Here is a 15040-nt window from a genome sequence, read left to right on the forward strand (position 1 = left end):
GTACAAACAGAGCGAACGTGTGTCTCTGCTGCCAATTTAGGCACCCGGTATGTTGTTGGCTGAGCCTCGCTGTGATGCTCTGACTGATTATTGGTGAAGCCAGAGGAGGAGGGAGGCAGTAATCCGTGCACAGAGCGACCCATCTGAGCCGCCAGCAGAGCTGCTTGCGGCGGGCGTGGAGAGACCATGGAGCTGCCGGGGTTTACTCTCAGTTCAGATCGCTAAAGGATACAGACTAATACACCGCATGCGAGTGGGGACGTGCAAGAAGACCAGTGAAGAGAGCTGACTCGTTTTCACTTTAATTGTCGCGGTTGTCCTTCTCCCCGGAGCGTTACGCGTCGTACCGGAGCGCTCCACCTTCTGATGCCGGGAGCGCAGAGCCGGGTCAGGGGCTGATCCGAGTCCTCGCCTCGGATCGTTTTACAGTCTCTGTGACGCATATGAGCTTAGTTTAATATTTTTTAATTAAAGAATCAGCTGTGGATTGTTTGCCCATCAAAGGGATTATGATTTTCTCAGACATGAGTACGGGGACCAACTCCCCCAAGGTGCATCCACCGAACGGGACGAGGTTTTACACGTTCCAGGCAAGTTACCTGCTCGTCTTCAGTCCACCTTTTGCTTGTTTTGTTTACTGAGATGTCACCTGCTTGTTTTTGTCTATTTGTGTTGACAGTATTTTTTTTATTGTTTTGAGTGCCTTGTGGCTTTTATTATGGTAAATTGTAGACGGATTTTCTGCGGAACGTGGATGCTGGGTGTTTCCTATCTGCGTGCAGAGCCCCTCAGAATCCCCTCGGTAAACTCAACCCTTTGTTTTCCACGACTTTGTATTGTGCTTACATTGCAAAGTGCTGTGTTTTGTATTTGTTTTGGATTTTTAGAGATCTTGGCCAAAATTCTCTATACTCGAATTTACCAAAGAATAATTTGGCAATAACTTGTCTAAGATCTTAAAGAAGAATAGTGCAAAACATCTTCACACTTTCTCTTGATAAATAAATCATCTGACAGTTGGATTGTGTGAAACTGCAATTCAGAGTTCATATAAATCTGTATAATGATTTTTAATGATTCATGATCTGCCCACTGTTGGTTTGAAGAGAAATAGGGACATATGTGCACAGTGCCCTACATTGATTACTGCCCCCCCTGCATAATTCAGCTCTGCAGAGAGCCCATGCGTGCATGCAACGAAGCAGTGTTGGTGGATATTGATCGAGTGCGTGTTACTCCTGTAACCAAGCCAGTACTTTCTGTTTTATTGTGGGTGGAAGGAAGAAGGGAAGTGAGTGAGACTGTATCCTTTTTCATATCAGTCTTCAAGCGCCTGCTGGTTGTCTTTGTAGCATAAAAGGGGAGGAAAAGGTGATGATGATTGGAAATTTTTCCAGCCAGGTGCAGTCAGCATGGTTTCGTAAGTGTGGAAAGTGGTTTGCGGGTTGCGTTTCAAGTGAGAAGAAGTGCTGAGGGGAGCTCAGTTTTGGACGACATATACATGTAGAAATACACCTGCCTCATAAGCCCATCAATCAAATCGCAATCTGGGCTGGCAACGGACCAGACTGTCTCATCCCTTTGCTCTTGTGTTTGCTTTACTCTTGTTGTGAAATTTTAGATCACTTTGTTTTTATGGTAAGCAAGTAGAGCGTCATTATCTCTGCCTCTTAAATCATTTCCTCGGATATCTTATTCATATGCCCTCTAACCACTGAGCCACTGTGACTTTACCATTTGAAGATTTTCCCCTTCTGTGTTTGTCATAACCTCAGCTTTGCCTTTTCATGTCAAATCATTAGTGAAGAAAGGCTCCCTGGAGGGCTCATACCTGTTGGAAGAAGCTCCTCTGATACTGCAAAATCAAAAGGACCCTAGATCACAGATTATAGTTCCAGGAAGTCCCCGTATAAATTAATTGAAGGAAATGCCACTATTGGGCTGCTCACAAGTCTTTTTCTTCCACTCTTGGGGTGATATAATGTCACTGCACTGATCCATACCAGTACTTTCTCAGTACAGTCATTTAAACACTTAAAACATTTCCTGTCAAATTGTTTACCATCTACTAATGATATTCATTTCATCAGATTGCCCTTCCTAGTTTGCAATTATAAATCAGTTGGGGCAAATTAAATTGCAAAGTAGGTGCCTTTTGAAGCTTCAGCCGCTCCATCAGGGTGATGAAGTTATTCAGTTTCTTTAGTATGCACTGCCAGGCTTTGCAAACATGTACCCAGAAGTGTCACAGCTTTCTTGGTCTGGGACTTTCTAGTCTGACACACTGTTGTGCCTACTGTCTCTGTAACTTGCTCCAGCTTTTAACTGATATTTCCTTACTGACATACAAAAGCAAGCAGAGGTGGCACATTAACAAAAGATATCGGAAAGAATGAAGGAGCATCTTTTCTCACCTGCAGTTTTGTGGTTAACCTTGGCTTATAGCATTCCAGTTGGCCTAGAATTCAAATGTAATGCACTAAAAACAAGATGGAAAGTCTACAGCCATGCTAATTACTTCAGGAAGTTATGTTCAGGCGCAGTGGTTCTGTGCGGAAACAGTCCACAAACACTGTCAGTCTGACAATTTTAACATGCCTATTTCATGAAAGTCCCTTACAAAAAGACATTTCTTTTCAGCTCAGTAACTGCATGAGATTTGTTAAGTTAAATATTCAAGATTACAGTACTAACAAAGTTTTTTTCTTCTTCTTCTTTTTTGTAGCAGTCTTTTGTACGGATTTGCATGTGACAGCTAGGGAGCCCGCAAGGGACATGGGAGGAAAAAAAAAATAGATTAACTTTTGCAAGATCTCACAAAATTTTTGCGAGATCCCGAGTTACTTTTCACAAAAGTTAATCTTCATTTTTTTTCTCTTCCATGTCCCTTGCGGGGCTCTGTAAACAGCCATCAGTTTTGCTAAGATTTGGTTAAAAACTAATGGCAGTTTAAAGTGGTAGGGTTGTGGGGTTAACAAACATTTTAAGGGATTGTTGTGATCATTCAGTGCAGGGGAACAAGAATCTGCACTATCAACTTCTTCTCGTTGATATTAGAGAAATAAATCAGTTGTTCGAACATAGTTATGTTAAGTAACCTTTACTTTGTTTTTTTATTTTGTTTTTTGAGACAACGAGTTTGCATGCTCTTTTTAAGTTCTGGGAACTAATTAGATTTTACAGTCCAGAAAGATCATTCGGTGTTTCACACACATAATCATGACTGGATGTGGACCTGTATGCACATGCAGGAGGAAAAAAATGCTTAATCGCGTCTCGTCCTTTAGTGCGGGGAAGTTAAAATTTAAGTTAAAATCTTATCTGTACTTTGTAACGATTAAGAAAATATCTTGGGTTGAGGTGCAGATCCTTTCACAATGCTGCCCACCACTAAAAAGACTTTCCCCAAACCACAAAGCCATGATATGGCAACAACATAACTGGTTGCAGTGATGGTCTGGAGCATCATCATTATGTTGTAGGAACCACTCCAATACAGCTATATCAGACTGTGGATTGATGAGCAGGCTGTTATTCCTTTGGTTTCAAGTGTGACTAAAATGCATGTTGAGCTTGTGGTGTAAAATTACCTCTTTTGACGTGCTACTTCTACTGTGCGACAAGGTGACACAGAGGAACGACGCAACTACCTCTCTCTGCCTTTTGACTATTTGCTGTGCTGGAGTGTTCATATTCATGGAAACCCTCCCATGAGGGGAAGACTTGCTGGCAGTGCTTCGAACCCTTTGGGCATTATTACTTAGTTTGCTGCAGATTTTTAGTCATGATTCTCTTTCAAGTGGCAGAAATTCTGCAGGAAGTGCTCTTGTAGCGTCATCATGTAACACTTTAAAGAGTTGTACTACTAAGAGCTGGTTAGACAAACAATACACACAATGGTTCTTGTCCCTGGGCGGTTTCTCTGGAGAGGGGAAAGCACTTGCAGATTTTAAACCTTTGTGAAATAATCTTACAGAGTGTAAAAGTTTAAAGGGAGGGCTAATATTCTCACTTCTACTTACATATTTGTGTTTCCACACTCTACTGGAATCATTTTGCTGGATTCATGGTTAAATCTTTATTTATCTCCTACCTTGGTGCAGCCGATCAGTTCATACAAAAGCTGTTTTAGTTCATCTGTCTTTACACCATATAAGGAAATCCTTTCTTACTGACATCATAAAGATCCAAACGTAGACAAAAATGGCAAGAAACAGAGCCCTAGAGCATTTTAAATCCTGAGCTTCAGGCTCACAGGGATCACTCATAGTATTTTAAATTTTTTTTACATCGATCTACTATTGTAACAGTATACATATGGCAGATAATAAAAAAAAAAAATAATATTAAGTCTAGATTAAACAATTATAATCTCCTAATATTTCCAATTTTGTGCAAGTGTCACTTTACAGTCAAGTCAAATTTATCTCAATCCTTCATTATTATTAGTTGATTTGTCTGTGTCCTTGTATTTAATATTTGGTTGTTACTACTCTACAATACCCCGCCAAACAGTTTGTCAGGGCTGAGCTATCTAATAAATTATACATAATTGTTCCTCGGGATTTGTCCTTGGTTTTCAAATTAGCGTTTCGTGTGATTAGTTGCTACAGCTGGAGTGTCTTTGCTTAAAAGCCTCCCTTTCCCCCACAGTCTAGAGTGCATTGTCTTCCATATGGCCTCTGCAGCATTACACCTCTAGCAACATTGCAGAAAGAAGCTCCTAGTGTAGGATAAACTATTATAAAATGGATAACAAGAAGGAAGTAACACTGACTTCTTAGTCTAATCAGGGCTTAAGCAAAATTGGCAGTGAAATTTTGAACAGATTGTCAGATATGTTTTACCGACCCCTTTTTTTGTTTGTTTGTTTTTCTAAAATATTCGGTTGCTGTTAAAGAAGAGAGGAAGAAAATGAGCTGCTACTCACTGGTCTCCTTCAAAATAATCCTCTCTTCTGCAGCGAGCTGGCATTTGGGAGGTTTATAGCAGCATGGCCACAGGGGGAATTTGGCTAAAAAGCTTCTGTTTGGGTTTGCCTATAAGCATCTGTCGCCTGTGCTTTGTTTGTAAGCAGAGCCACAGCCTAGGCCAACCTCACTTAATCAAACTGCTAGAGCTGTGCTGCCACTGGTTTCCACTTCCGACTGTCTGACTGAGGGTTCACGTTCAGGGCTTGACAGAAAAGATGCAACCTGGCTGTATACGCTGATTAAAAAGTGCTTCTTCTCATTATGGTGCTTAACGCCAAGGAGGGATGTTTGTGCTGATGTCCTGAGAAAAATTCTTTTCTCCACTACTAAAGCTGAATGCAGACATGACACAGAGCCTCTTGTTCCATTTCACATCTTCAGATGCATTAATCAGTGCTAACTAATGTGCATTCTCAAGCGAGCACTCTCTCCAGCCCAAACAGGCTCAAGGAGTACAGAAAGAGCCTCAAGATGGGATGACTCATAGTGAGACACCAGACAGCAGTTTGAGTGACAAGTAAACACCTATTCCTCGTTGCTCAGGATGCCAATGGCTCAACTTCCAGTTTATCTCCTGTGCACACAATCTACCATAGCACAAACTGAGTGCTGCTGACATGTCCAGCAGTTGTCAGTAAAGAAGTTTGTTTGTGACCTTCAGTTATAAAATAATGTAAAGAAAAATGTAGTCAGTATAGTGGATAACAAACTGATCATTGCAGCTTTCTTGGCTCTCGGTTGTTCAATTAAATACATTTAATTGAACATTTACATTTTTAGACTGAAAAAAATCTTTTAATGTTTATAACGTTTATAATAAATTGAATAACATATTTCAGGGTAATATGGAAATGTCAAAGCGTAATCTTGGGGATGCACCGCGATGACAGGTTAAATACAGGATCCCATCCCATCTTATGACTGCTGCACGTTCACCAGTACAGATGTGGAGACGCTACACGTCATATGACACCTGGACAGTCCTGCAGGTTGCTCCCGAGGGAGAAGCTGAAGCTTTGTGAGAGCTGTGCTTGCCTGATTATCTGGAACATTTCTGCAGCTGTTTCTGTCAGTTTTTGTTTTGAGCTGAATTTTCACCGTGCGTGCAGATGTTTGCACAATGACATGTAGTCATACATTAATACACGCAAGACTGCGAAGAAACAGACTCCACCAATGCATGTGAACTACACAGTCTTGTCAGTCAGGCGTACAGCAGACACGCGTACACAAGTACAAATGCGCTCACACAGTAACAACACCCAGCTGTGGAAGCGAGCTTATCATCACAGCTGTCTTACCCAGCACCCTGCCACACACTCCCCCTCCCCTTTCTGTGTGCTCCACCCTCTCTGTGTCGTGTTATTCAGCGTTGATGGATCAACAAAAGGTGGCCGTATGCAAATTAGCACAAAAATGACAAATTAACACACGGCCGACAGACTCAAATCGAAGCCCTTGACCTTTCATTTGTTACACTGCACATAGTAACTGCTTACAAATGCCCTCAATATCCTTACCAACTCACAAGCACGCTCCTCCCTTTGGTATCCCATTCCCGCCGCTGGTCTCCCAAGTGATACGTATATGTGTGCATGCGTATGTGTTTGTGTGTTGTAGGCGTTTGCCCTATTTTCTTGGTCTTTTTTTAATCAGCCCTCGTGCATTTAAAATCTGGCCCGGGCAGATGGGGAAGGGAGTTTGACCCACTTTGATGGATTCCAGACCGATTAAAAGGATGAGTATGCTTTCGAAAGCAAGAGGCCCCTGTATACCAGGGTGTGTGCTTGTGTGTGCATACAAGAGACAGGAGAAAAAGATTGCATTCATGTGCCAGTATGCAAATAAACATTCATCCTCCACCTTGTTGTTGACAGTGTAGTTATTCCGGAAATTGTAGTGTCAAGATAAAAAACCAAATAGCCAATTTCAGCAATTTTTCTACGGTGAACGTAGAAAGATTGCAGTGGGCAATTTTAGCCTCAGTCTTAACAGAGATGTTATAGCTGCAGGGTTATCTGACAAAAACCCTATGCATAAGATAAATATACAAGCAACGCATCAGTTCTGCAAAATGCACAAACTCTGTGGGCTGCGCTGATGCAGAGGGAGGTGTGCCTCACTCCCAGTTACAGCTGAAACTCAATTAGATGTTTTGCAAAGCGCTTATTTAAATAGGGGGAAACAAATCACTAAATGCAGCATTTTCTGCCAAATCACTATGCATATAAGTTGAAGATAATATATGTGCTGTGAATTTTTGAATGTATTTGCATGTTAAGTGATCACTGAGAGCGAAACAATGTCTATTATTTTTATTCTAGTTCCACAGCACCTGTTCTTCCCAGACAGCAAGAACAGTGGAATAACAATGGGCACAAGAGCGAAATTACACAGCAGAAGTGTCCATAGATTTTTGCTAGGTACTAGGGCTTGTTATGAAAAGTGCTGATTCCAGATGATAAAATCGCTCATTAGCAACAATGAGGTGAAGCGTGATGACCACTGAGAGGGAGAGAGATGTCATGGGCTCAGATGCTCTGAGATGGGATATATTTATATTTAAAGGAAAAAGATTATCCAAATGTGAAAATTGAGTTTTATATTTAAATACAAGTAAACTAGGGGCTAAATATTTTTAGCCCAAACTAACTAGTACTGAGACTTTTGTGTAAATACTTTAGCCAATCTAACAGTCATACAGAAAAAGACTTGCCTAAAACTTGTCTTCATAAAATATTTTCTTTCCAGTGTAGTAAATTTCTCCAGTGGCATTTAAAAATGAGTAAAACAGAGCAATGTTCGACCTAACATCTGCCATCTGATTTATGGATTTTGCTGACATGGCTGCTTGGGGGAAGCACTATAGACTAAAATGGGTCTGGGGATTTAAGATTCCTGGGGAAAGGTCTGTGAAAAGGCCATTCTTAAGATACCCAAACTCGCTGTTGTATTCTTACATTTGTGTTATTTTTGGTCACACAAAAATCCCGTATGACAAAATTTTAATATTTTAAAAATAACCAATTATATATTTGTTCATTTGTATTATTACCGTATTTCATAAATGGTAACTGGTAAAAGAAACATGATAACATTTAAACTAGTTTCTAATTTTCTTATTTTAAAAAAACTACCAACATATTCAAATGGTTGTTTCTTCGTCATGTGCTATATTGATTTGCATAAGATACCCAAAAAAGCCTCTTAAAACCTGTTAATTATCTGAGTAATGCTTTAGGAAATGATTTAATGTTTTGTTTTGTCCATATCCTGAATTTTGTCCTTTCAATACAAACAATTGGGGAAAGGAATTTTAAAGCAGTGATGAATGGAATGATGGGCTTAATCACTGGTTAGTCCCTTAATGGGATGTTTAGTCCATAACAAAATGGCCTATGTATAATATTTCCAGTATCATTTATCCTTTAATGCGATGCTGTGATGTCTTTCTCTCTTTATTGCACATCATCCTTTAATCTTCTGCCGTATCGTCGGCTACACATGTTGAACACTAAAGCGTATTTGATGCATTACAGAGCTAGTACCTTCACAGACTTTCACACACATGCACGCAGATCCATAATAGATCCCACAGAGATTTTAAAGTGGAGTTGGGAGCACACTCGGGCCAAGCCACTCACTTCACTTCAATAGACTCTAGCATGGCAATAACCTCTCTCTTCATTGACGCAATTATGGTGCAACTATTTGCCTAGCTCTGTGCAGCAGTTTGATCTCATTTATCCAACAATGTGGACTTGAAAGGTGACATTTCCTGTGGGTTTCTTGACAGAATATAAAGCTGTGCGTTTATTTACTAGGCTTGAATCAAAGCAGGACTGATATTTATACTTTTTCTATGGATGTCCTGCAGATTTTTAAGTGTTAAAGTGAACTTGTTATATTCATTTCCAGCTCCTTATTACTATTCTTGGGCTCTACTAGAGGGATTTGGATTTTAAAAGACTTTGGTTGCTAAAATAAAATATAGCCAAAGACTGTAACAGGATATATATGGCAGAAAACAGGAAAAAATAGTTTTGTCCACTTTAAAGATGGTCCCGGAGGTGGACCAAAGAAATTTTGATTCAATTTTAGTGTAATAAGACAGATAAAGCTAAAAAAAATAATAATAATAAAAAAATAAGAAATGGAACTTTTGTATGTACTGAGTATGTGAGGGGATTAAAATATCTGAATAGTTTTTAAGTGGGATTTTTTTTAAAGGCGTAAGAAAAACACCAGTGAATCATTGTTTGTAATAAGACACTTCACTACATGCTCATTCAGCCATTGATGAATGTGTCATTTCCACCCAAATTGCCTGATATCCAGTAGTTTTTTCATCCATATTTTAATCCTCCTCTTTTCTTCCCATACGCACTTGCAGCCCCTGTTCCATAATGCACATAAAAACAGGGGCACATCCTTGGCTCGCCCTGGTAAAAGCGACGTCGTCAGCATATTTGTCAGAGCTGTCATCTAACTTGCTCCCTTATCTCCAGGCCAACTCTCCAGCTGTAAGTGGGCAATATATGAGACGTGTATTTGGAGCACTAAGCAAACTGAAGGCATGGACAGCAATTAAGAGGTCTGTAATTACAGAAAAGGCTGCCACCTGCTTTAGGTTATGATAGTGCTGATGCTTACAGAAAATCTAAGTTTTGTAATTTGTGTGCATCAGCCATGGGCTTCTGTTGCACCCTGAACTTGTACATAATACATTTTTATTTTTAATGATAAAATAATGTTCCTCCACTTACTGTCGAGTTTGTTTACACAGAGAAAACTGCCTGCTTGAGTAAAGCAGTACGGTTTGAATCATTTCTTCGCCAATAGCGTTGAATAAAGTACAAGCCCTGTAGTGTTGGTTACTAGCTTTGGTCACGACTAGATTGCCACAATCACCGGTAGTTTGCATAAACTAATATCTAGGCCAGTGTTTCTCAGGTACTGGATCGCCATAGACCCAGTACCTGACAGGTGCTGGCCTAGACATTAGGCAGCAACCATCTAGCAACCACCGGTCACTATAAAAAAAATGAGTCATTCACAGTTTGGGGACTGGTTTGTGGGAGTTGCTGTGAAATTAACAGTTTAGGCCACATTCACTCAGTCCTAGAAAGCAGTGAACCCTTGGCAACCACTAGTTACTGAGGAAACGTGTTTATTCCTCAGCTGCTTCAAAGCGGTTTCTGGAGTTGTTGGCAGTCGCTAGTGTGACACAAAGTACACAAACAACTCGCTAAGCAGCAGTGGAATTGCAAAGAATGCAACACAAACTACAAACGGAGAACATTAGCCTTCAAATTTAAACTTGTACCAAAGTGCTTCAAGAAACAAATTTCAAAAGGCACAACTTTTACTTGTCGTTTTGCTTAGGGAGATAAATGACAAGTGTTTGCAGAAAGTTGGTGGCTTTCATGCAAACTGCAGGTGACTGTGGCAATCTGGTATTGTCCAAAGCAAACCTATAGCAATACAGATCCACTCATAACTGGAGGTTGCCAGGGGATCGGCAACTAGTCTCCACGCAAATGTGACTGAGTCTGTAATATATAGTCAAGGCAAAGGATCACTACTGGTCAGGTTTAATGTTGTTAGACTAAACAAATGACCCAGTGAAACATAGAAAAATCTTAATTTTTTTATTCTTACACTGGCTGTGGCTGTTCTATTCAGCCTTTGCAGTATCTTAGGCTCAATGATCTGTCTTTTCCCTGCATCTCTTCATCTGGGAAAATTTATCATCTGTGGAGCTGAAACTGGAATACCCATTCCACAAGGCAGTCCTCCATGCTGTTTAATTTTATTGCTCCATAATGGGAATAGTTGGGGGGTGTCAAGGGTCTTCCTGTATCCAGTCATTAACTCTACATCTCTATCTCGTTGTCTTACAGCCTCCTTTGCTTCACTGTGATTGCAACATACATTTCTATTTCACTCAGCTACCCATCACTGTGCAGGTTGGATTAAAGAGCAAAACGGAGTCCATTTGGAGGCACATGACTTAGCGTTTTCAATTTACTAAGTAATTAATTCACCCCAAGCTTCTCAAAGGCCTGCTGTGTGTTAGACCTCAGAAATAGTCTCAGTGTTACTTTCTCACACACTGCGTCTTTGCAGCATTACGTCTCCCCTACAGTCATTCACATGAGGCGATACAGTACGCAGTGGCCTTTGTGAATAATGCAGTGGCAATAAAATCTCTGCTACATTCAATTACACCAGCTTTGACTGTCTTTTCCTGTACAGTATGTGTGTAGCTTTGTTAGTGTGTGCATGCTGATAATGCTATGACCAGGCTGTAAACCCAGCAACATTAATTATGCACTGTTTTGTTTCTCTGTTAAGCTGCAAGGGTGTTTGGACTGTTACAAACTGCTGTCTGGCTTTTAACTACACTGCCACAGTTTATAAAGTTATTTGAGGGGTCATATGACATCTTTATGATCTTGCTTTCTTGCTGGTCACATATCAGCTCTGACCTTTCGGCGTACGTCAAACACGTTGTCTCCTAGCCAATACACAGATGACAAACTGTATACTTAATTAGCATGACATACCAAAAGAAGTGATGCTTATTGTTAATTCATGGTTATCACACATCCATCTGGCTGATATTGCTTCCAGATTTTCATGTACAGTAACACATTGTAGTTAGGAATAATAATAATAATAATAATAATAATATGGCATGTAACCATTACACGTCTGCGATATCCAGTTGTTGTAGTCCGCATCATTGATTATGTCAACTAATCGACTAATAGATGTGGCTTGTGGGTTTTCTGGCACCAAGACTTTGGCAGCGGGTGCATTGGGTCTTGGTGGGGTTGATTGGGCATGTTCCGGCACATCCTCATGTGGAGGTTGGAGATATCCAAAGGTGTTGGCCCTATTTCTTGAGTTCCTGGGCTGTTTTGCACAACCAAGCTCTACCAGCATAAGATTGGATTTTAACAAGGTGATCAGTGTTATCTACTTTCCCTGCCAGCAGTTTTAATCTTGTTTTCTTGATTTAGAACAAGTTAGAACTAGGGGTGGGCGATATAAACGATATACGATAGAAACGATATAGATTTGGCCAACGATAGCGATTTTGACTATATCGCTCTATCGCGATAGCGCATGTTGACGATGTCATCAAGCTGCGCCTGTTTTGGTAGAAAGTATCACAGCGGCTACAACCATTATCATCAGTAAATTATGTTCTCCTGACTGAAGTTTGGCCCGTGTATAGCATCCTGCTATGCGATTGCATGTGTCCCTAACCACCAGAATCCCTCACGTTAACTTTTATTGAGTGGAAAAAAAGTTGCAGTTCATCCTCCAGCTTCACTGTGCTAATGTTATGCTAACATAGCTGTGTCGCTAGCAATCGCGTAGCACAACATTATATACCAGGTAGTCTAACTTCGGTAACCCTGCAAACGCCACTGCTGTTTAGTTTTCTGTCTTCATTTATGTTGGGAGTGATAGCAGAGGTGTACGTTTTAATTAGTTTCAAAAATCTCTCAGTCAGAACATGGTATGAAATGTTTAGGTATAAACTAACGAGCTAACTTCCTGTTAACTTCTAACTCCGTTAAATTTAATAAATTCTGTTTTCACGGATGCATGGATGTTAAACTTAATTGTTTCACCCGATAAAGCAGCAACGCTGATGATTTAATTAAGGATGAAAGAATTTAGACTGTTTTTAACTCTCAGTGTTCGTTTGACTTTGGGACCTGAAGGGGACGGAGTTTTGGACCCAGATTACTCCTCACTACGGCAGCCGTAATGCTCTGACAATCCATCAAGCAGTCCATCAGCAGGCTTACCAAAGTTGTACTAAAACATTTTTTAACAGATTTCTACAAGCCAAAATCGGTTCAAGGTCAGTGAGCACAACCAGAATTCATACATAAGGCACACTCTAGATTTTTGAGAAAATTAAAGGATTTTAAGTGTGCCTTATAGTGTGGAAAATACGTTATACAGAAGAAAAGAATATATCGTGATATATATCGTTATCGCACATGCTTCAAATTATATCGCGATATGAATTTTAGGCCATATCGCCCAGCCCTAGTTAGAACCAATCAAAGAAAGTAGAAGTGAATTGTAACAATAAATCTATCTGATCTATTACATACAATCTTTGTTAAGTTTACGAGGTTGGAGAGTGTAATGGTTCTTCTTTCTCACATGTTCTGTTTACATAAAACTGTGCAGCCATCAAGCAAGATGTAAAAAGCACAGGTATTAGACTCAGAGACACTGCTTCTGTAGCTCATAGGTCTGTATTCCCTGCTGCTACCACCACCCTCTCATCATGCAAAATCAATACATCCGCTTGGAGGCTCACATGGGATAAACCGCATCAGTTCATCTGGCAGCAAAACATAGACTCCCTGCTGAGACAACACCACCTCAGCACCTAATGTTTTTTTCCCCAAAAGGCATGTTCACAGAGTGCTGAGTGTATGTTCTGAGGAAGCCAGCAGAGATCTTAATTGTCTGATTATCTTCACAGCTCTTCTATCCGATGTCTGGTTGTAGAGACATTGTCGCCTGCTGCTGTGTTTTTTTGTTGTTGCTTTTCCTGGAATCCAGCTACAGCCACATTTTTGGAGTCACTTCTTTTCTAAAAAGATCATTTGTGTCAAGAGCCCTGCAGGTGAGCTGGGAGCATATTGCCATTCAGGATTTTTAATGAAAGTGTATAATGTTGCAGGTGGCAAGAAGGCTGAGGACCTGCAGACAAAACATGGGGGAACTCCTGAGCGAGTTTACCAGGGGCTTAGCAATTAACACAGAAAGTTAGGGCAGACTGGATTAGCTACCTTGTTTTTGGTATGGGGGAATCAAATTATTTTGGAGGGTTTTGGAAAGCGAACTCTTCTCCGTTCCAGCATCGTTTCATATTATAATTACAAAAACATGTTGTGTTCAGTTGCTCAATCATTACAGCATGCCTTCCAGCTCTATATATGCATTTTAATGTGTATGGTCTGTCACAGTTTGGAGATTTCCACATGTTTTGAACAACCAGTTCCTGCTTCCAGCTGTAAATGATATGATAATCAGTCTGTGTTTATTGGAAGATCTTTCAATTTCCTTGAGTAATACTGGCTATAGTTTTGAGTTGGGTAATCATTGACAGTTTAGCATCATATTTCAGTTTGGGAAATGTATATTCCTGTATCAGCACCCAACTTACGTCTCTTTAAGAGCAGTAACGATTATGAAACTAAAACAGAGTCTTGATCTTATACCTGCCTGCTTCTGGCCTACCTGTTGCTGCCAGTCTTGAGCTCTAAATACCGCACTGTGCAAAAGTCTTGAGCCACCCAATCATTTCTTTGTAGTTTGTTAGAAAAAATGGCACAAAAAAGCTTGAAAGTCAATGACTGAAATAATTAATTGCAGCCCTAAACCATGATAGAGTCTCCATCATCTTTAACAGAAATCCTCTGCTGGATATTTTTTGACAATCGCTCCATAAGACCTGTTGCTGCTGATTTTCAGTAAAGTTTTTGGGCAATTTGTCAAACCTCAGTCTTTTTTTTGGTTTTAGTTCCTTAAAAATGGCTTCTTCACACCTTTCCACTGAGGCCATTTCTGAGGAGGATGGTTCTTTTGCTTAAACTTGTTAGATTAAGATAAAAAGGTTTTGCTTGTGTATACAGCTTGTGGGTAAATACAGGATGAATAGCAGTGAATGTGAAATAGCTTTGGAATTTTGTTATTATGTGCAAATTAGCCATGTGCTCATCATGATTATTCTGCTTGTCCATGTAGAGAGTTCAGAACATGCTAATCTGGTAAAAGCTGTCACAGTTTGACAGTCAGGTAAAGAACAAACTAGAAATGCTTCAGAAAAATAGAGTAGCTTTTACTTATTCACAACCCACTCATGATCAGGCATTTTCCCCCCTTTTCATCTCCCCTATATCAAATACAGGTATGAAGTGGTCTGTGGATTTGGAGATGAGCATAACCCTAACTTTGATGAACTGACAACCACAGAGACCGAGGCGTAAATGCCTCTGGTTATATCCATTCAAAAGCGTCTC

The 15040-nt window shown here is 40.2% G+C and overlaps 1 protein-coding gene across 10 annotated transcripts in view; it reads left to right on the top strand.

The window, feature by feature from the left end:
• The window catches only part of ppfia2 (PTPRF interacting protein alpha 2), a 183292-nt gene that overhangs the window by 71616 nt on the left and 96636 nt on the right, over window positions 1–15040 (top strand). For 2 of the 10 annotated variants that reach the window (XM_063460526.1, XM_063460527.1), the window contains exon 1: window positions 141–590. The exons of the other annotated variants lie outside the window; for them this stretch is intronic. In XM_063460526.1, coding sequence (XP_063316596.1) covers window positions 510–590 — 81 coding nt within the window. In that variant the 5' untranslated portion in view covers window positions 141–509. Of the gene's footprint in view, window positions 1–140; window positions 591–15040 lie in introns of those variants that run through there. 10 annotated transcript variants of the gene reach the window in all.

Source organism: Pelmatolapia mariae, linkage group LG17 (assembly GCF_036321145.2).
Source record: "Pelmatolapia mariae isolate MD_Pm_ZW linkage group LG17, Pm_UMD_F_2, whole genome shotgun sequence".
NCBI classification, from domain to species: domain Eukaryota; kingdom Metazoa; phylum Chordata; class Actinopteri; order Cichliformes; family Cichlidae; genus Pelmatolapia; species Pelmatolapia mariae.